Genomic DNA, 23,169 nt, shown 5'->3' on the forward strand with positions numbered 1-23,169 from the left:
GTGTTTGAGAGCGATGAGCCGAATGTTTTTTTTGCAGGACAACCGTGAGGTCGGTGATGGGCCGGGCTTATCAGGCGGACGCGCCCGGGCGTTCCCGGACCACCCCATATCCGCCTCATATTTGGGCTGAATACGAGGGATACCGGTCAGCCCGGGTGTTTGAGGCTGGTTTGAAGGGTCCGATTGACCAAACGAGGCAACAAAAATAAAGGAAAACCGAAGGAAATTCTCTTTCCATTACAACTAAACTAAGGGCATGTACAATGTTGATATCTTAGTAATGCCATGTAGGATAAATGATGAGGTGGATAAGAAAGAACTAATAAGATAAGGTTTGTCTTCTCTTATTTAAGAGAGAATAAGAGATGACCTCTTACCATAATATGTCTCAGAATGTTTTAGGAATAACTAGTTATTGAAGATAAGCTAAGAGGTGATCCATTGTAAAAACATTTTTTATCATCTCTAAATAAATACAAGACTTAAGATATGACCATTTTATCAACCATTGTACATGCCCTAAATGAATAAAGGGAGAGAGCAAAAGAGAGATGCTCTAATAAATTGTTAGAGCCTCCGTCCAAAATAAGCGTCTTGTCTTAAACTTAATACAAATTTATACTAAAGGTAGTACAAAATTAAGACAATTATTTTAGGACAAAGAGAGTATAAGATATTCCCTCCAATCCTGAATATAAGTCTTTTAAGAGATTTCACTAGTGGTCTACATACGAAGCAAAATGAGTGAATCTATATACTGAAATATGTCTATATACATCCGTATATAGCCCATTAGTGGAATCTCTAAAAAAAAAAGTTGTACTGTTTAGGAACGGAGGGAGTAATATTTATGTCATCATTGCAATGCATGGGTAATTACCTGCTTAGAAAAAAGAGAGTAAGCAAAACAACGAGCCACTTGGGCAATTGAACGTGCCCAAGTTGACGACCGAACCAGGGGAAGTCTTCTCCTACCCACAAGAACGCTTATTCGCATCGCCACCTTCCTTCCTCCCTCCCTCCCTCCCTCCCTCGCCATCTCCGACCCGACTTGCGGCCAATGGCGGACCAGCTCACCGACGACCAGATCGCCGAGTTCAAGGAGGCTTTCAGCCTCTTCGACAAGGATGGGGACGGTACTCCCTCTTCTCTCTCTCCCTCTCTCTCTCTCTCACGTTGTGAGGCGAAGAGATTATGCGTCCTCTTGGTCTGTTTGCTTCGTCAGTATTGGTCAACGATCGACCAGGAACTATCCGTTGGATCGTTCTCGGTTTTGAGGGATCGCGGATCTCGATTCCTGGTCTGCACGCCTTCCTTTTGAATTCCCATCTGTGGTGATTTTTTGAGATCCGTTTGGAGTCTACGGGCCTGCCGGTTATGCTTGACTGCTTGTCGATTTTGGATCTTAGAGAGCGGCGTAGCTTGTTTGGGGGTAAACGACAACTAATCGCTTGATCCATCATCAGTTTGTGCCAACGATAGAGGTCTTCCTAGTTTTGATTCGTCACTAATAGGTCGTGATTTCGTTCGATTTGTTGGTGGAATCATTGCTTCATCTCACTTTCATGTTTCTGCAACTGTGTATTAATGGCTCCAGTTTGTTGCAGCGCGAGGGAATAATTCCCCTAGAGCTGAAATGACTCATGAAAAAGGGTTTCCCCCGCCTTTGCATTACAAATCAACCAACCCATACACCAGCACAGTCACACCCAAAAAAACGAAAGAGAATAAAATAAAATAAATAAATGCCGACAACGGCGGATTGACAAAAAACAAAGAAGCCTCGCGACCACTGCGTCCATCAAAGATCGCCCACCAAGCTCCAAGACTCCGAAGTGCCGGTACCAATCAACACCTCCAAGAAGGACCGCGACAATGACGACGCTGTTGCCAAGGGTTTCCCCTAGTACGCGATGAGGCGAGAGGAAGGGTAGCCCCCGATTCCTTCCAGGAAGGTCGTCCGGCACCCACATGCGCCACCGCGTTGGTGTCGGCTAGGCTGACAGGGGTTTCCCCATATCCCAACCTTCACCTCAAACGCTCCGGAGCCTGCCGCCAAATCGACCACCACCCTGCGCCAACGCGGTCTTGAAGCCTCCAGGTCGTCTCACCATGAAACTGCGAGTTGAGGTCCGCACAGCGACGAATAGGAGCTGGGACTAGGGACAACAACACCGTCGGCACGCGGGAGGGCTCAACCTCCACCGTCAACGATGGTAGCGGAGCGGACACAATAGCAGGAGCGTACTAGGCCCGGTCGGGCCCTCAGACGCCCGTAAAGCTCCCGCCATCGCGATGCAGCAGGCACGCCGTCGCCGTCGCCGCCCCCGTCCAAGTCTCACCACACAGAAGATAACGAAGCCACGCCGAGCGCCAGCCCGCTAGGACCCAGATGGGGCCTGCAAGTCCCAGATTTGTGTCGGGGGCGCGCCGCCGGTCACCCTGCGTCACCACGCTGTCCCGCCTCTAAGGGGCACACCACCACCTTGCGCGCCGCCGACCACCACCGTTTGGTCACCGGGCTGCCGCCAAGCCGAGGAACACCGCCGCTGCCCCTGCCTCGGGAAGGGGAGACGTGCGCGCGGGGATAGGAGGTCCCGCCGCCACCGACCCCACCCGGCCCAGGGCCGGGGGCAGGCGGCGGCTGGGGGTAGGTGGAAGGGGGCCGACGAGGGGGTTGTAGCGCGCCGCCCTGGCCGCCTTCCGGGAAGGTGGCGCTAGGGCGGGAACGGGAGGAGGTTGGGGGGGGGCTCGGGGGGCGGCGATCCGGTGGGCGCGACCGGCGGCGGGAGGGAACCCTAGAGGGGGTCCGGGCTTAAATGACTAAAGAATTAAAAATGCACTCTGTGGAGTCTAGATTCATTCGCGTTAGTTTGCTATGATTTCACTATCGCAGAATTGTACGCTGTAGTTTACATTAGATGATAGTCTTATCCAAAGAGTGTTTCTCTGTGCTTTGAGGTACGCAACATGCACCCATTAATTATAATCTGGTTGTTTCAGAGTTAGAGCCTTAGATGTATAACTGGGACTGGTTCATAAGTTGCTGGAGAGCTATCAACTAGATACCCGGGATAAGGGGGTAAATCAGGAAATTACCAGGGAAACTTGTACAGATTCTGTCACAGAGAAGGTAAACTGTAAAGCAGTTGAGGATGTTCTGAATCTATGTGCTGCAAAACTGGTTGCTGCTGCCACATACCTCTGTGACGTGCGTAGCTTCGTCATCACTGAACATTACCATCAGGAGGACTAACATCAATTGATAAATGGAATGAAGGCCTCACTTTTGTTGCTTTATCTATCATGATCTGCAGACAGTTTTTACTTGTCGATCTGCAAATAGTCTCTAATAGCGAATTTAATAAGTGGATAACTCAATGAATTTAACCTAGGTAGGATTTGAAGTTAATCATTACTACTCCCTCCGCTCACAAATATAAGGTGTTTTGGATATTTTAATATTGACTACATACGAACTGAAATGTGTGAACAAACACACTAAAACATGTCTATACATCCGATTCACAATAAAGTTAGAATTTCTTATATTTGTGAATGGAGGGAGTATTAAATAACTTTATACCTAATGCATGTCCTTCATCTAACTTTTGAAAGTTGTTTTTTCTATTATTATTTGTTAGTGGGGTGTTATGACCGGCACGCATTATAGCCGTCGGCGGCTTACGGGCAGTTATTAGGCCCAATAACAGTTAGGGGCTTGGCCCACTTATCTTATTTTTCTTAGCAGCTATGAGATTATATATACTCATGTAAAGACCTATTTTGAGATTAAGAAGTAGCAAACTTATTTACTCGGCTTCTGCCGGGAAACCCTAAACCCTAGCCGCCGCCGCGGCTCCTCTTCCTCGTGCGATCAGGGCGTCTCAGCGCCGACGGTTGCGACCCCTGCCTCGCGAACCCGCTCTCAGCCCACTGCCTCCCAGCCGCCACCCATCACCACCACGCAGCCGGCCCTCTCGGGGCCGAGTGCCTCGATCGTCGGGCCGCCACTCGTCGCTGCGCCCCTCGTCTTCATGCCGGAAGAGATGACGGCTGCGCTTCAGGAGCTCGGGCAGGCGGTTGCGGGCATCCGCACCTTCAACAGCTCGGCGCCTTCGCGGCCACCGCGGCGCCCCAGCAGCAGCAGTGGACGCCGCGACCCTTCTCGGCCGCCCCTTCCTCCCAGGGAGTCGCTGCTGCTGGCTTGGGAGCGCTCTCGGGCCCGGGGGTGCCCATACACCAGCTCCGGTTTCCCCGTCGCCGTCTCCATTTCCGATGTGGCTCGACGGGTCTCTCGGGCCAGTCTACACGACGGCCCTGGTTCAGCCGCACCTCCCGTCGCCGGTCCTGTCGCACCAGGCCGTGCCGTTCGCGGGGCCTCCGGCGCTCCCCCCCTACGGCGGAATCGACGGACCACTCTAACAAGGCGGCTCCCTGATACCCGCCTTTTCGGCTCAGTCGGCCGCGCCGTTCGGCGCTGAGGGCGCGCACCCTTCCGCCTTTCATGCTCAACAACCCCCGCGTTTCTCCAAGCTCGAGTTTGCTACCTACGATGGCATCGTCGACCCCCTGAACTGGCTCAACCAATGCAATCAGTTTTTCTGGGGCAACGCATGCTCGCGTCCGAACGCACTTGGATCGCCTCGTACCACCTACGGGGTGCGGCTCAGACGTGGTACTATGCCCTCGAACATGACGAGGGTGGCAGGCCTCCGTGGGAGCGTTTCTGCGACCTTTGCCTGTTGTGTTTCGGGCCTCCGGTCCGCGGCAGCCGCCTGGCCGAGCTGGGGCGCCTGCCTTTCCTCTCGACGTTGCAAGACTGCGCCGACCGCTTCCAAGCCCTGGCATGCCACGCCCCCTGCGTCTTGAGCCGCATGCGGGCTGAGCTGTTCATGGGTGGGCTGCCTGACCACATCCGTGTGGACGTGGAGATGCGCGGGCCACAAGTCCTCCAGACGGCCATGTATTATGCCCGCGCCTTCGAGCATCGCGCGACGGCCATGCAACAGGCCTCTTTTAGAGTATATATAACATAGCCGTGTACCCCTTCATATTTATCCCATTGTATAAGGGTTTTTCTGCATATAGTCCACACTTGTACATGTATATATATCGGCCTATGGCCTCATGGAAATACAAGTTGCATATTCCTAACATGGTATTAGAGCCTAGGTTCTTTTTTGCACGCGCAACTCGTGCTCTTCCCGATCTAATCTTCCACACTGCCGCCTGTCCGTCTCGCATCTCGTCTGCCCCCGTCGATCTCTGTTGCTAGCTGGTTCTGCAGGCCGGATCTCGTCCGGCTCGCTTTTGCCAGTGCTGGAGGTTTCGCTCGCCTTGTTCCGCTCGTGGTGAAGGTTCAGAGGTTCCGCTCGTGGCCGAATCTCGTCTCGCTCGTGGCCGGATCTCGCCAGTGCTGGAGGTTCCGCTCGTGGTGGAGTTCCGCTCGCCAGAAGCCCAGTCAACCCCGTCTCCACGCCGCCTCCACGGGACCAGCTGCCCGATCCGACGCGAACGGCGTCCCCGCCCGCTATTAGCGGCTCTTTTCTGCACTGATTCCTCAATCTCGCCCATTGATTCTCACTCCCGATCGGATCGGGTTCACCTGATCGTTGACTGAAAAAACGGGAAAAAAGAAGAAAAGAGACAAAAAGAAAAAAAATGTCTGCAGTATCTGGGCTACGTTGCTGTTCCTCGCTGTCCGGTGATTTTTGATGGCAGCAACTACACCGAGTTCATTGGCTTTTATGCGCATTCATATGCATGACATCCGTCTATGGGGTGTTCTTTTTGGCGAGGTCTGCTGTCCGCCACGTCCGGTTCCTCCGATGGCCCCTACTCCGCCGGCTCCACCAGTTCTTCCTGTTGATGCTAATCAGGCCGCAAAGGATGCCGCTAAGCTTGCTGATGAGGCCGCTGTTCGTGCTTATGATGAGCAGGTCTTGACTTATGAGGAGGCTCTTTAGGCGTATCATGGTGCTCTGTCTGTTTACACCCAGTGGCTTGATGATGATGCTCGTGCTGCAGCTGTTCTCACTGCTAGTGTTCTGCCCTAGTTTGCCTCCGAGTTTCTGGGCTTTCCTACTGTCTTTGAGATGTGGACCCGTCTTCGTCAGCGTTATGAGCCCTCTGGTGATGCCTTATACCTCTCCGTGGTTCGTCAGGAGCATGCTTTTCAGCAGGGTGACTCCACTGTTGATGATTTCTATGCACAAAGTTCTGCTATCTGGCGCCAGCTTGATTCTCTCAGTAGTGCTGGTTGTCGTACTTGCCCATGTTGCCAGGTTGTACAAGCCAATTTGGAGTTCCATCGTGTCTACGAGTTTTTGTCTCGGCTCCGTAAGGAGTTTGAGCCCCGGCGTGCTCAGTTGTTTGCTCGTGGCCGTATTTCTCTCATGGAGGCACTTTCTGAGATTCGTGCTGAGGAGACTCGCTTGCGTGCTGCTGGTTTACTAGAGATTCCCTCTGTGCTCGCTGCTCGAGCCCCTGCTACGCCACATGCTGCACCGATTTCGTCTCGCTCGAGTGCTTCGTCGCTCTTGGCCACTCCTCCTGGCGGCTCGGGCCGCCCCCGTCCACATTGCGGCTACTGCAACCTGGATGGTCATGTTGATTCTCAGTGTTTCCGAAAGAAGAAACACCTGCGTCAGGCGCGATCATCATCTTCAGGGACTTCGTCTACTACCTTGACATCTTCAGCCACCACTTTGACTGAGCAGGATATTCTAAGACTTAAGCGTCTGCTCACTGCTTCAGGTTCTTCCTCGATGGGTACTGCTGGTTCTGTGACTGATGCTTCTCGCACTGAGCAACCACCTTCTACACAGTCAGGTACATCCCCATGGGTTCCGGACTCTGGAGCTTTTTTTCATATGTCTTCTCTCAATTCTCTTGTCCTGGTGCTCACTCGGAATGGCGTCGATGAGCGAAAGCATCGTCATCTCCTCAGACGGCTCGTGCATTGATGATTGCTGCCTCTCTCCCGCCTCATTTTAGGGCTGAGGCCGTCTCCACCTCCACCTATCTCATCAATCTACAACCTTCCGCTGCTCTACAGGCTGGTGTTCCTTTCGAGCGTCTTTTTGATCGTTCTCCCGATTATTCGATGCTTCGCTTGTTTGGTTGTGTTTGCTATGTTCTTCTTGCCCCTCGCGAACGCACCAAACTGACCGCTCAGTCTGTTGAGTGTGTCTTCTTAGGCTATAGTGATGAGCATAAGGGCTACCGTTGTTGGGATCCGATAACGTCGGATGTGTATCTCTCGGGATGTGACTTTTGATGAGTCTCGTCCCTTCTACCCGCGCCAATCTTCCTCGACTTTTTCAGTGGAGGATATCTCTTTCCTCACTTTTCCTGACACACCCCTCACCCCCATCGAGCCTTTGTGTACTCGTTATGCTACCTCTGCTTCTCCACCTCTTGCCGATTTGCCACCACCATCTCCCACGGTTTCCTCCCCTAGCATGTCGTCGGATTCGGCACCTTCATCTCCGGTGACTTCTTTGTCTTCACCGGATTCTACCTTGGTGATCCCTCCTTGCATTGTTCCATCTTTTCCTCAATGTTACACTCGTCGTTCACGTCCTGCGGATGCCTCTGCAGATGTCTCGTCATCCTCGTCTCAGCCTTCCTATGGTTTGCGTTCTCGTCCTCGTCCGCCTGTTGATCGCCTTGGATTTTCCACCGCTGGTGCTGCTATTCTTGAGCCTACTTCCTATCGTCAGGCGTTGTTCATCCTGAATGGCAGTTTGCGATGGCAGAGGAGATTGCTGCTGTTGAACGCATTGGTACATGGGATCTTGTTTCCCTTCCCCCCGGTGTCCGTCCCATCACTTGTAAGTGGGTCTACAAGGTTAAGACTCGCTCCGATGGTTCTCTTGAGCGTTGTAAAGCTCGTCTTGTGGCTCGTGGTTTTCAGCAGGAGCATGGTCGTGATTACGATGAGACTTTTGCTCTTGTGACCCATATGACCACTATTCGTACACTTCTTGCCGTGGCCTCTGCACGCCACTGGTCTGTATCTCAACTTAATGTTAAGAATGCCTTTCTTAATGGTGAGCTGCGTGAGGAGGTGTACATGCAGCCACTACGTGAGTATTCTGTTCCTGATGGCATGGTATGTCATCTTCATCGCTCTCTCTATGGCCTTAAGCAAGCCCCCTGCGCCTGGTATGAGCGATTTGCCTCTGTGGTAACTGCTGCTGGTTTTTCAGCCAGTGCTCATGATCCAGCATTGTTTGTCCACCTTTCTCCTCGTGGTCGGACTCTTCTTCTTCTCTATGTTGATGACATGATCATCACTGATGATGACCCCGAGTATATTGCCTTTGTAAAGGCCCGTCTTAGTGAGCAGTTTCTTATGTCTGATCTTGGACCTCTTCGTTACTTTCTTGGGATTGAAGTCTCTTCTATTTCTGATGCCTTTTTTATATCCCAGGAAAAGTATATCCAGGATCTTCTTGCTCGTGATGCTCTTACTGACGAGCGCATTGTTGAGATTCCCATGGAGCTCAATTTCACCTTCGTGATACTGATGGTGACCCCTGCCTGACCCGACGCATTATCGTCATCTTGTTGGCAGTCTTGTCTATCTAGCTGTCACTTGTCCGGATATCTCTTATCTGGTTCATATTCTGAGTCAGTTTGTCTCCGCTCCCACCTCGGTTCACTATAGTCATCTCCTTCGTGTTCTTCGATATCTTCGGGGCACAATCTCTCACCGTCTATTCTTTCCTCGCTCCAGTTCTTTACATCTTCAGGCCTATTCGGATGCTACGTGGACTATTGATCATTCAGATCGCCGTTCACTTTCTGCTTACTGTGTTTTTCTTGGTGGTTCTCTCATTGCCTGGAAGAAACAGACCGCAGTTTCATGTTCGAGTGCAGAGGCTGAGTTGCGAGCGATGGCTCTTTTGACGGCAGAGGTGACTTGGTTACGGTGGTTACTTCAGGATTTTGGTGTTTCTGTCACTACACCTACTCTGCTGTTATCTGACCAGTACAAGTGCTATCAGCATTGCGCGCGATCCTGTGAAGCATGAGCTCACCAAGCACATTGGTGTTGATGCTTTCTATGTGCGTGCTGGTGTCCAGGATCAGGTTATTGCTCTTCAGTATGTGCCTTCCGAGTTACAGTTGACGGATTTCCTGACGAAGGCCTAGACTAGAGCGCAAGATGGCTTTTATATCTCCAAACTCATTGTTGTTCATCCACCATGAGTTTGAGGGGGGTGTTAGTATATATAATATAGCCATGTACCCCTTCGTATTTATCCCATTGTATAAGGGGTTTTCTGCATATAGTCCACACCTGTACATGTATATATATCGGACTATGGCCTCATGGCAATACAAGTTGCATATTCCTAACAGTCTTGACCTAGCGGGCCACTCGCCAGGTGTCCCGGCCGCCACCTCCAGTGTCGAGCCGGCCCTCAGCTGGAGCGGCACCCGCTGCCGCGGTGCCCACACACCCGTTACGCTGGCTCACGCCGGCCGAGCAACTTGAGCGTTGTCGCCAGGGCCTCTGCTACAACCGCGACGAACCCTACGTCCCCGGCCACGTGTGCCCACGGCTCTTATACCTCAAGGCGGTAGGCTACGTCGAGGACGCCGCCGCCGTACCCGACGACGTCGCCGTTCCGCCAGGCGGGGAGGCCGTTGCAGAGGCCGCTCAGACGAACGCCTTTGTGGCCTCGCTTCACGCGCTCGCGGGTATCCGGACAGAGAAGACCATGCTGTTGTCGGTGACGATCAAGGGCGAGCGCCTCCTGGCGCTACTTGATACAGGCTCACCCATAATTTCTTGTCAGGTCCACCATGCGTCGCCTCGTGCTTCAGCCGACTGGCGGGGAGCACCTCCAAATCACCGTGGCCAATGGTGACCGCCTCCACTACGAGGGTGTTGTTCGCGATGTTCCCCTTGCCATCGGTGACGAGCACTTCTCCATCACGTGCGTCGGCCTCAACTTGGGTTGTTTTGATGTTGTCCTTGGCGTTGATTTCCTACGCACCCTGGGTCCCGTTCTCTGGGATTTCGACGCGTTGATAATGGTCTTGTGGCGCCTCACCCGCCGTGTTCGCTGGAAGGGTGTGGGGGGGGGGGGCTCTACCACGAGTTCCCAGCCACAGCTGACGGCAACCTCCGCCGACTCGGCCCAGCCCCTGTTGGACCGACTCCTGCATCAACATGGCGACCTCTTCGAGCCACCCTAGGGGCTGCCGCCAGTCCGGGCCTACGACCATCACATTCACCTGCTGTCGGGTACACCTCCAGTGGCCGTCCGTCCATACCGCTACCCCTAGCTGCAGAAAGATGAGCTCGAGCGGCAGTGTGGGGAGATGCTTGCCCAAGGCATCATTCGACCGACCACCTCACCATTCTCGGCGCCGGTGCTCCTCGTCCGTAAGGCCGATGGCACGTGGCGCTTCTGCATTGATTATCGGGCTCTCAACATCAAGACATCCAAGGATAAGTTTTCTATTCTAGTTGTTGAGGAACTCCTGGACGAGCTACACGGGGCATGTTTCTTCACCAAGCTCGACCTCCGCTCTGGTTACCATCAGGTGTGGATGCACTCGGATGACATTGGAAAGACGGCTTTTCGCACTCATCATGGCCACTTCAAGTTCTTGGTCATGCCTTTCGGCTTGGCCAACGCTCCGGCGACGTTTTAGGCATTGATGAATGACGTCCTCCGCCCATACTTACGGCGGTTTGTGCTCGTTTTCTTCGACGACATCCTCATCTACAGTTCGTCGTGGGCAGAGCACTCGCAGCACATTGCCATCGTCCTTGACGAGCTTCGGGCGCACCACCTATACCTCAAACGCTCAAAGTGCTCGTTTGGCACACCATCCGTTGCTTATCTTGGGCATGTCATCTCGGCGGAGGGTGTTGCCATGGGTGCGGGCAAGGTAGCCACCGTCGCCACCTGGCCGACGCCACAGTCGCCACGGGCTCTCCGGTGATTTTTGGGGCTAGCCGGCTACTACCGCAAATCATTCGGGAGTTTGGGCTCATTGTGGCCCCACTTACGCGGCTGTTGCGGCGCGACGCGTTCGCTTGGGACATCGACGCGGCTGCGGGTTTCCAGACCCAGAAGCAGGCGCTCACGACTGGGCCGGTTCTTCAGATACCGGATTTCGACAGGCTGTTCACAGTGGACGCTTCGGGCGTGGGGTTCTTCAGATGCTTCGGGCATGGGGTTCGGCGCCGTCCTCCATCAGGGTGCAGAACCCCTCGCCTTCTTTAGTCGTTCGTTCGCACCGCCATCACAAGCTCGCCGCTTACGAACGGGAGCTCATCGGGCTGGTGCAGGCGGTGCGTCACTGGCGACCGTATCTGTGGGGGCGGCCGTTTCTTATCCGCACGTATCACTACAACCTCAAGTTCTTGTTGGACCAGAAGCTTTCCACCGTTCTGCAGCACGAGTGGATCAACAAGCTCTTTGGGTTTGACTTCACCGTCAAAAATCGCTAGGGCAGCCTCAACACCATCGCAGATGCGCTGTCCCCACGACTTCGATTATGCTGTCGGCACCGGCGATACCGAGGGAGCTGCTCTTTGAATCTGTTCGGGACCCTCGTTCGCCTTCATCGACGATATCCGCCGCGCCACAGCGACCGTAGCGGACGCACAACTGCCACGACAACAGCTCCAGGAGGGCGACCTGCCTGAGTGGTGGCGCCTGGAGGGCGGCTTGCTCCTCCACGGGCGACACCTCTTCGTGCCGAGCCACGGCGACCTCCGCCACCAGTGCCTGCTACTCGCACACTCTGCCGGCCATGATGGGGTGCAGAAGACGCTTCACCGCCTTTGTGCCGACTTCTTCATCCCCGGCAACCGCGCGCTAGTGCAGGATTGGGTACAGTCTTGCGTGACTTGTCAACGCAACAAGACCGAAACCCTGCAGCCGGCGGGCCTGCTGCAGCCCCTTGAGGTTCCCTCGTAGGTATGGACTGATATCTCCATGGATTTCATCGAGGGTCTTCCCTAGGTGGGCGGCAAGTCCGTCATCCTCGCGGTGGTGGACCGCTTCTCCAAGTACGCCCACTTCATTGTGCTCGGCCACCCCTACACCGCCACCACAGTCGCGCACGACTTCTTCCACGGAATAGTCCGTTTCCACGGGTTTCCTTCGTCGATCGTCAGCTACCGCGACCCGGTGTTCACCGGACATGTCTGGCGTGATCTTTCCAAGATGGCGGACGTCAAGTTGCGGCTGAGCACGACATTCCATCCTTAGACCGACGGCCAGTCGGAGGTGGTTAACAAGGTGATTGCTATGTACTTACGCTGTGTTACAGGTGATCGCCGACGTGCTTGGGTGGACTGGCGGGCTTGGGCGGAGTACTGCTACAACACCTCTTACCACTCCGCCCTGCGTGCCACTCCGTTTGAGGTGGTCTATGGCCGCCCCCCACCGTCCATTCTTTCGTTCCAAACGGGGGCCGCTCAGACCGAGGCGGCAGGCGAGCTTCTCCGCAGCAGGGATGAGATCCTTGTGGAGGTGCGTCAGCGTCTTCTCCAAGCTCAGCAGCTGTCCAAGAAATACTATGACGCCCATCACCGCGGGGCGGAGTTTGCGGTGGGCGAGTGGGTGTAGCTGCGTCTCCTCCACCGCACCACGCAATTGCTTGACCCGCGGGCCAAGCGCAAGCATGGGCCGCGTTACGCCGGGCCGTTTTAGGTGTTGGAGCGCATCGATAACGTCGCCTACCGGCTCCAGTTGCCGCCGGGCGCCCGCATTGATGGCGTCTTCCATATGGGGCTGCTGAATCCTTTCCGTGGTGATCGCGGTGATCCTCCGGCGACGACACCGACTCTTCCGCCAGCCACCAACGGTCGTCTCCTTTCGGGTCCAGAGAAGGTGTTGAAGGCCCAGCTGAACAGCAGTGTTTGGCGCCTTTTGATTCAGTGGCAAGGCCTTCCGGAGGAGGACGCCAATTGGGAGCAGTTCGAGGAGTTTTGCCAGCATTTTCCAGACTTCCAGTTCGAGGACGACCTGTTTGCGCAGGTGGGGAGAGATGTTATGACCGGCGCGCATTATAGCCGCCGGCGGCCTACGGGCATTTTGGCCCAATATCAGTTAGGGGCTTGGCCCACTTATCTTATTTTTCTTAGCAGCTATGAGATTATATATACTCATGTAAAGACCTATTTTGAGATTAAGAAGTAGCAAACTTATTTGCTCGGCTTCTGCCGGGAAACCCTAAACCCTAGCCGCCGCCGCGGCTCCTCTTCCTCGCACGATCACGACGCCTCAGTGTCGGCGGCCGCGCCCCTGCCTCGCCAACCCTCCTTCCACCCCTATAACCTAAGGCCACGCCCTGGTAGGAGCCCTGCTCTATCATGGGGTTTGTCCTGACACTTGTTGAAAGTATTTTATTTGAAAGGTGCAGTTTCTTTGTTAGCAAACATAATTTGCAGATAGCAACTCATTCGTACCAACATGGTCCAAAGACCAAATATAGTATGTTATGCTATGTATTATTGATTTAATAATTCCACAAGTATGTGTTTGTTGACAAGTCAAGTTGAGGCTGAAAATAAAAGCATGGACACGATATATCAAGTGGCAGTTCTGTGGAGGATAGCTGTCTGAATCAACCCAAAGGCATGGTATGCTAGTTGCTCTTGATTTTAGGTCAGAAGAAGACAAAACGGTGATTTACCTGACAATCGTTGGAATATCTTCAGTTGTTGGGGGTTTGCACATTGTTCGTTAGATGGAAATACTCCCTTCGGTCCTTTTTAGTCTGCATATTAGCTTTGTCCAAAGTTAAAGTATCTCTACTTTGACCAAATTTATAGAAACATGTATCAACATTCACAATGTCAAATTAATATTGTTAGATTCATTGCGAAAGGTAGTTTCATGATATGTATATTTGGTATTGTAGATGTTGATATTTTTCAATATATATTTGGTCAAACTTTATACAGTTTGACTTGACCCAAATCTAATATGCGGAGTAAAAAGGACCGGAGGGAGTACAACTAATGGTCTCCAAAATTGGACTTAATCATCAGTTTTTTCCACAATATATTGCTCATAAGTACAGAATTGTGACTAACATGAAAATATTTTTAACTAGGAATCCAATGGTATCACTTTTGTGTGGCAAAACTATGCATTGTTGGAAAGATTCAAGTAACAACATACAGTCTGAGCCTTGACACATGCAAGAGCTTTATAAAAGAAAGGACACCACTTGTCATGTGGGGCCAATCCTATAGGCGCAAGGGCCCTGCACCTGCCTAGTTATGTCCTAGTTTAATTAATAGAGTCCTTTTAGATTTAGGAGTCTGGGTATTAAGTTGGAAAGGTTTAGTCCCGAAGAAGGTTACCCTGCCAACCCCCAATTAGAGTTGGAGTCTGTAATCCAGGTCTTGTAATCAGGCTACTTATAGCCACCCCTTGGGGATCAATGAAGGCAAGCAGAGAATAATCTAACCTCTCCCCCCTCGTGCATTTGCGCCTCGGCGCCCCTCCTCACCTCCTTCCCCGATAATAGGTCGACGAGGGGTTCGCCCTCGTCCTCCAATCTCTCACGAATACAACCTCCACTCCAACCAGGGCCCAGCCCGTGACAACTTGGTATCAACTTCCCCGTCTATCCCGCCGGCCATGTCCCCGCCGTCGCCCCTTTCGCAACCCCTTCTACAAACCCTAGAAGAACTCGCCGCCAAACAGCAGGAGGATCATAATGTCGTGGCCGCTACTCTCAACAGCCTCTCCGAGGAAAACCACACCGCCAAGACGGAACGCATCGAGGACCGTGCCACCCTCAAATCCATCGCTGAGTCGCTGAAGTCACTCCAAGGTCAGCTCGCTGATACGTCGCAACAACAACGCGAGCAGAATCTGGCCCTCCTCCAACTTGAAGGGAAGGGCACACCTCAAGTTGGTGGCCTCGGGCTCATGCGGCCTTCGGAGGCGACGTCCCACACCGGGGCCACGGCCAACTCGGCTGCCGTGTCCGATCAGTCCGATCGGGCTCTGCGCCTTTACAAGATCTACTTCCCCCTCTTTGATGGGGCCATCGATCCACGACCGTGGTCGACGTGCTGCAACCTTTTCTTCGTCGGTCAGCGGACGCCGGATTCAGACAAGACGTGGCTTGCTTCCTACCACCTCACCGACGTCGCCGCCTTCTGGTATGACCATCTTAAGGCAAAGTTGGGCCAGCGGCTATCTTGGAACGAGTTCGAAAAACTCATCACTAACCACTTCGGACCGTTTACTCGCGCCAACCCCTTTGGCGAACTGATCTCCACTCACCGCTCTGGCACCGTGGCAGAGTACTCCAAGCGCTTCCTGAATCTCTCTCGTGTGCGTCCCATAGCCGCCGCCGACGAGTGTGATATCTTCACCAACAATTTGGGCGAGCCCATGAAAACTCAGGTCGAGATGCTTAAACCTGAAACCTTGGACGCGACTATGGATTTGGCAATCTCATTCGAGCACCTCAATACCGTTACCGGAGCCACGGCCCCTGCTGCATGCCCCAGCCGTCCACTCCGCCCCATGGCCACCCCCAGTTCGGCCATACCGGACTCCTCCAGCTCCACGCCAGCGCTCGTCTTTAAAAAGCTCACCCCGGCAGAGATGGATGAACGGCGCGCTAAAGGCCTTTGCTTCAACTGTGACGAGAAGTTTGCTCGGAGCCATCACTGCAAGTGCCTTTTCTACATTCAATCAGTCGATGATGACGAAGAGCAGTTCGAGGATTTCTAGGTGGCCAAAATCTCGCTTCTGGCTGTCACCGGGATTCCCACCAGCGACACCATGCAGGTCGCTCTTATAGCATCGGGGATCGTGACCTGGTCGCCTTGCTTGATTCGGGTAGCACTCATAACTTCATCCATGAAGAACTGGCCACCGTTGTGAGACTGCCTTTTTCCTCCGACCGCCGCCTCGGAGTCACGGTCGCTAATGGTGATAAGGTGACCTGCCGTGGACTCCTTTAGCAGGCTGCTCTCACGATTGACAAAAAGCATTTCATTGTCGACCTGCACACCATACCATTGGGCGGATTCGACATCATCCTTGGCACACGTTTTCTCAAAACTCTCGGACCAATTCTGTGGGATTTTAATACCAAGTGGATGTCGTTTTGGCACTCGGATCATCACGTGGAGTGGTCAGGACTGGGCTCACCCGGGCGGCCTGCCCATTTGGCGGCCTGCCCATTTACATGTGTGCTACGGCAAGGACCTCCTTGACAACCTCCTGGCCACATTCACCGACGTTTTCGCCGACCCCCCAGGGCCTGCCACCGCCGTGCGCCCATGACCATCATATTCACCTTATTCCCGGGACTCAGCCCGTCGCTGTATGACCCTACCGCTACCCGACTATTCAAAAGGATGAACTGGAGAGACAATGTGCTGAGATGCTGGCTCGTGGTCTTATACGTCATAGTTCCTCGGCGTTTTCGTCACCCATTCTCCTTGTCAAAAAGCATGTTGGTACTTGGCGTTTCTGCATCGACTATCGGGAACTCAACCCTGTCACCATCAAGGACAAGTTTCCTATTCCAGTTGTTGATGAATTGTTGGATGAGCTTAAAGGCGCCTGATTTTTCACCAAACTGGATCTCCGGTCCGGTTACCACCAAGTTTGGATGGCCCCTGAAGATATCCACAAGACGGCGTTCCGCACCCATGAGGGCCTCTTTGAGTTTGTGGTGATGGCTTTTGGTCTGACCAACGCTCCCGCGACGTTCCAAGCACTCATGAACGAAGTACTCCGCCCCTTCCATCGTCGGTTTGTGCTTGTTTTCCTTGATGACATTTTGATATACAACTCTTCCTGGTCGGATCACCTTCCTCATGTCAAGCTCGTCTTTGGAGGCTATGCGCACACATCAGCTTTTTCTCAAGCGCTCCAAGTGCTCATTTAGGGAGGAAACCATGGCTTACCATGGTCACGTCATCTCTGCATCAGGAGTTGCCATGGACAGCGATAAGGTTCTCACCGGGGTGGACTGGCCAGTTCCGCGCACTGTGCGAGCTGTGCGTGGTTTCTTGGGTCTTGCCGGCTACTACCGAAAGTTCATCTGGGATTTCGGCACCATTGCAGCACCCCTCATAGCGGTACTCAAGAAAGGTGGGTTTCTCTGGACATCTGAGGCGACCACCGCGTTTGAGACTCTCAAGACTGCTCTTACCACAGCCCCAGTGCTTCAGTTACCGGATTTTGCCGTTTCGTTTATTGTGGAATGTGATGCATCCGGGTCTGGTTTCGGTGCAGTTCTGCATCAGGGCGGCGGGTCGATTGCCTATTTCAGCAAGACCATCGCTCTGCGCCATGCCTCTCTTGCCGCTTACTTGCCGCTTACGAGCGGGAGCTCATTGGTCTGGTGCCCACCATGCGCCACTGGCGGCCCTACCTTTGGGGGCGTGCTTTCGTCGTCAAAACCGACCATTACAGCCTCAAGTTTCTGGACCAATGTCCGGCTACCATCCCCAGCACCGGATATGTAAGCTATTGGGATTCGACTTCACTATGGAATACAAATCAGGTCGCCAAAACATCGCCGCCGACGCTCTTTCTCGCTGTGATGCTCCTTCAGACCATGCACTCGCCATCGCCGGGCCTTCCTTTCGATCTATTTGAAGCTCTCCGTCGGGCCGCTCACACTGAACCCACGCTCGTCACATTCAGGGAACAGCTGGAGTCTGGCGAGTGGGGACAGCCTTTGGCTCTCGTTGATGGCATTGTTACCTTTCAGCACAAGGCTTATGTGCCACCTGCGTCACAGCTGGTCGGGGAGGCCCTGGCTGTAGCCCATGATGCGGGCCATGAAGGCATACAAAAGCCGTTAAATCGTCTCCGTGGGGATTTCCACCTGCCTCAAGCAAGGGCAGCGCTTCAACAGTATATCCGTGCTTGTCCGGTTTGTCAACGCAACAAACGGAGCAGCTTCATCCGGCTGGCCTGTTACAGCCTTTGACAGTTCCATCTCGTGTCTGGGAAGACATCTCCATGGATTTCATTGAGGCACTACCAAAGGTGGGCGGTAAAAGTGTTATCCTTACCATACTGGACCGTTTCAACAAGTATGCACATGTTATTCCTTTGGCGCATCCGTGCACTGCCGAGTCTGTTGCTAAGGCCTTCTCCAACATTGTCTGCCTTCATGGATTTCCAACATCCATCGTTTTGGACAGAGATGTGGTGTTCACTTTGGGATTTTGGAAGGCTTTGTTTGCAGCCGCGGGAACACACTTGCACATGAGTTCGGCCTTCCTTCCGCAGTCCGATGGGCAATCGGAGGTAGTGAATCGCGTCATCACGATGTACCTTCGTTGCATCACTGGGGATCGCCCATGCCAGTGGCTCCAATGGTTGCCATGGGCAGAATACTGCTACAACACTTCATATCATTCAGCGTAGAATGACACTCCCTTCAGGGTGGTTTATGGACGGGATCCCCGGTCTCTCCGGGACTATACGCCGGGCAAGATTCACAATCAGGCGGTAGAGCGGCAGATCGTCGACCGCGACCAGTTCTTACTCGACATCCGCGAGCGTCTCCTTCAGGCAGCACAGCAGCACAAGCATTACTGTGATGACAAGCATCGGGCCCTTTCCTTTGATGTTGGGGAGTGGGCTTGGCTCCGTCTGCAGCACCGGTCGGCGACATTCCTCGGAGCAGGCGCAAAAGGGAAATTGGCTCCCAAATACTATGGGCCTTTCAAGGTCCTCGCTAAAATAGATACGGTTGCTTACCGTCTGGAGCTACCCCCACGCGCCCGCATTCACAATGTCTTCCATGTCGGTGTATTGAAGAAATACTATGGTCCTCCACCAGAAGGTCCGCCGATGCTTGCCCCACTGTTTCAGGGTCGAGTACATCCAACTCCTGTCCAGGCATTGCGTGCTCGTATTGCTCGCGGTATACAGCAGGTGCTCATTCAACGGGAGGGACAGCCTGCATCTGCTGCCTCGTGGGAAGATGGCATAGCCTTCTGCGACTTTTATCCAAGTTTCCAGCTTGAGGACAAGCTGTTTTAGAATGGAGGGGGAGATGTCATGTGGGGCCAATCCTATAGGCGCAAGGGCCCTGCACCTGCCTAGTTATGTCCTAGTTTAATTAATAGAGTCCTTTTAGATTTAGGAGTCTGGGTATTAAGTTGGAAAGGTTTAGTCCCGAAGAAGGTTACCCTGCCAACAGCCAATTAGAGTTGGAGTCTGTAATCCAGGTCTTGTAATCAGGCTACTTATAGCCACCCCTTGGGAATCAATGAAGGCAAGCAGAAAATAATCTAACCTCTCTCCCCTCGTGCATCTGCGCCTCGGCGCCCCTCCTCACCTCCTTCCCCGACAATAGGTCGACGAGGGGTTCGCCCTCGTTCTCCAATTGCTCACGAATACAACCTCCACTCCAACCAGGGCCCAGCCCGTGACACCACTGTGTGACTTCTGCGGCGTAGCTCAGTTCGAGGTGATGTCAGCACATGCTCACTCATCGTAATCATCCACCGTGATGGATGGCCGAATCGAGTGGTGTAGTGGCCGTTGTGTCAGAGAGTTATTAGATCCTGAACGTTAGCTCCATAATTTTTTCCGTAAAAGAAATAGATAGAGCCTGCACTTACTAATTTCATAGCCATGACTTGTATATTTGACATACCAGAAACTAGTTCATGTCCAGTGAGTGTAAGCAATGTTATTTTTTGCATTGTACAGATGTTTCTTTTGTTTGTCTGTTTTTGCGCATTGATGGTCTTAAATATTACATAGTGATACCTGAGAGCAATGCAACAGGGACTTGAATAACATAGATTGTCTCCTTTCCAGGTTGCATTACGACCAAGGAGCTGGGAACTGTCATGCGTTCCCTGGGGCAGAATCCCACTGAGGCAGAGCTTCAAGACATGATCAATGAGGTGGATGCCGACGGCAATGGAACAATTGATTTCCCCGAATTCCTCAACCTTATGGCCCGCAAGATGAAGGACACTGATTCTGAGGAAGAGCTCAAGGAGGCATTCCGTGTGTTTGACAAGGATCAAAATGGTTTTATCTCTGCTGCTGAACTGCGCCATGTCATGACCAACCTTGGTGAGAAGTTGACTGATGAGGAGGTTGACGAGATGGTCCGTGAGGCTGATGTTGATGGTGACGGCCAGATCAACTATGACGAATTTGTTAAAGTCATGATGGCCAAGTAAGTTGCATTACCATCTGAGGGAAGCTTCGGTTATCAGACCAAAATATTACCTACCCAGGTGCCATTTTGTGGGATGGCTATTGTATTGAACCGAAAACAATATAACACTGTGTGGTGTCATATGTTGTAGGCAATGATTGTTTGCCTTGAAGATTTTATAGATCCTGCCCTGGTCTTTCTGAATTTGTCTGTTCCGTTATTTATGTTTGGTTCGCTTCAACTTTTCAAGAGTGTAGCCACAATGTGTTAATGAATAACTATATTTCACCGTTCCATGATTTCATTCCTAGCTCACAATTTACCCCTCAGTTATTGAAGTGTTATACTGTATGTGCGTCTGATACGAGACATAGCTTGCATCTTTTTTTGGTAACTATAAATGAAATACAATATTGCTGGTAACGGAAGTATCCACCGTCCCTGAACATGAATGGCTAAGATTGTTTTCTTGCTTTGTCAATATTACCCAAAATATCGAAATTTCCTTAGTAGTGGCTAGGGTTTTTCTCCACGCTAGCGATTCCACCCCTGACCCTGCTCGGTCGGCAATCGTCGCTCCCTGTTTCCCGCGACTAGGGCTTCGTGACGAGCCCCTCGCTAGACGCATTGCTCCGTGGTCTGATGGCTACATCGTTGGACGTGGTCTGATGGCTACATCGTTGGACACTAGTCCGCCACAAGCAGTACAATATAACACCGCGAAGGATGATCTGGGAGCCTTCCTAGATTAGTTGGATTTGAATGATGAATCTTTTGATGATGTCACGCATCGGCGAAGGATGATCTGGGAGCCTTCCTAGATTAGTTGGATTTGAATGATGAATCTTTTGATGATGTCACGCATCGCTCCCTGGTCTGATGGCTACATCGTCGGACACCCAGTCCGCCACAAGTAGTAGTTCTCGTAATACCGCGAAGGATGATCTTGAAGCCTTCCTAGATCATTTGGATTTGAATGATGAATCTTTTGATGATGTCATGCCTCGTACCCTGGTCTGATGGCTACACCGTCGGACGCCCAGTCTGCCACAAGTAGCAGCTCTCGTAACACTATGAAGGATGATCTGGAAGCCTTTCTAAATCAGTTGAATTTGAATGATAAATCTTTTGATGATCTCGTGATAGATGATCAAGATCCTGTCCTGTAGGGAAGTGTGCGCTTGTTAGCTCTTGCCAGGGTTCACACGGACAAGACCTTCAGCCAGGGTGCCTTCTACGAAGACATAAGGATGACACGGAATCCAGCGCAAGAAATCTGTTTCTAGCCTGTTGGTCCTAACCTCTTTGTTGTCGAAGCAGCGTGTGTCGGCGACTGGGAACGGATGATGGAATAAGGTCCATGGCTCTTCAGGAACTGAGCTGTGTTGTTAAGCCGTTATGACGGTTTCAGTACGACAAAGAAGGTGGAGATTGTGTACTCCCTTCATTTCTAAATATAAGTCTTTTAGAGGTTTCACTAGAAGACTACATACAGATGTATATAAATATATTTTAAAGCATAGATTCATTCATTTTACTCCGTATGTAGGCTCCTAGTGGAATCTCTAAAAACCTTATATTTAAAAACGGAGGGAATACATGCCAATCTGGCTGCAGATACATCGTCAACCTAATGGGTATTGTAAGAAAGAACCTGTGGAAAAGTTGTTGAAGACAATGAAGAGTGCAGGGAAAATTCTTGAGATGAGATTGCAAGTAAACACAAGTGGTGACTATGTGCGGGCCCGCGTTCGTCATGACGTGAGGTTACCTCTGATCAAGTTTGTCAGCGTAGTTCGTGGTAAAAAACGTCGGGTGTATCTGGTGAGGTATGAGAAGCTTGCTAATTTTAATTTTGTCAAGTCTGCGGCCTTATTGGCCATGGTTACAAGGAGTGTGGTTCCCGCATTCATGAGGAGAAAGGTAAGAAGTTTGGGAATTGGCTTTATGCTGACCCTCCAAACAGACCGACGTGGTGTTGCCTCTGGTTCATGGAGAAACAAGGGCCCTTCGTTTGCTAGTCCAAGCAGGCAGGGGTCAGGCAAGGCGAAGGAAGGATTTGATCCGGCTACTGCTCATACAACGTCTACTCATACAAACAACGATCATGCGGATATGGACTTAGACAAAAGTGCTCGGAAGAGGTTGCACCTTGATCACGTAGCTGCTGATGGTTCGGGTGCATCAACTCAAGTATGTTGAAGCCGTGGATCTACTAGGCATAGATAGATCCGGTACAAACCTGTGACTTTACCTTGTCCTGAGCCGGATGAGCTCCCACCGGTCTCCATCGGTGTGGTAGTGACGGCGGTGACGGAGAAGAAGGGTCTAGCGTGGGTGGAGCTTCCCGTGAGCACCGCGCTAAACCTAGATCGGATAGGTATGTCAATAGGGGTGTGGCGGCGACGAATCTCGTAGTTCGTGCCCCGGCACCTCACCGTTCTTTATATAGTGCGGGTCACAGGGGCCCACCAACCATAATGGGTTGGGCGCCCCCGATCAGGGCACATAGATCAAGGCCCGGTGGGCTGTTGGGCCGACGCGGTGAGAGATCAATCTAACATTCTCCCCCTTGATCTCGACTTTTACTTTTGACTTTATACCTTTTATTTGTTCCATCACACATAGGCATGTAGAGCATGTCTCATCGTCACAGCTTAATTGCCGATAGAATCATACAGCTACAACACACTTTTGTTTTGAAACAAATTCATTTATTTTTGGGCCTCTTATGATCCACGAATCATAGGCTTTCCATCAAACCCATGCCGGCTAAGTGTTCCTTGAACACACTGGGTGGTAAGCCTCTCGTTAGCGGATCCGCAAGCATATACTTCGTACTTATATGCTCGAGACTTATAGTTTGATCCTGGATTTTATCTTTCACAACCTAATACTTTATATCTATTGTCTTGGAAGCATTACTAGACTTGTTGTTGTGAGCATAGAATACTGCAGGCTGGTTGTCACAGTATATCTTTAGTGGCTTGTGAATATAAT

At 52.1% G+C, this 23,169-nt stretch overlaps 1 protein-coding gene across 1 annotated transcript; it reads left to right on the top strand.

Moving 5' to 3' along the window:
* Positions 1-940: 940 nt before the first annotated feature.
* On the top strand, positions 941-20,473 carry LOC123443542 (calmodulin-3). Its single transcript, XM_045119958.1, has 2 exons — positions 941-1,136; positions 19,818-20,473. Exons 1-2 carry the CDS (start codon positions 1,061-1,063, stop codon positions 20,189-20,191), a joined length of 450 nt encoding a protein of 149 aa, XP_044975893.1. The 5' UTR covers positions 941-1,060; the 3' UTR covers positions 20,192-20,473.
* The last annotated feature ends 2,696 nt before the right edge of the window (positions 20,474-23,169 follow it).

The sequence above is a fragment of the Hordeum vulgare genome, chromosome 3H, assembly GCF_904849725.1.
Source record: "Hordeum vulgare subsp. vulgare chromosome 3H, MorexV3_pseudomolecules_assembly, whole genome shotgun sequence".
Taxonomy (NCBI): Eukaryota; Viridiplantae; Streptophyta; class Magnoliopsida; order Poales; family Poaceae; genus Hordeum; species Hordeum vulgare.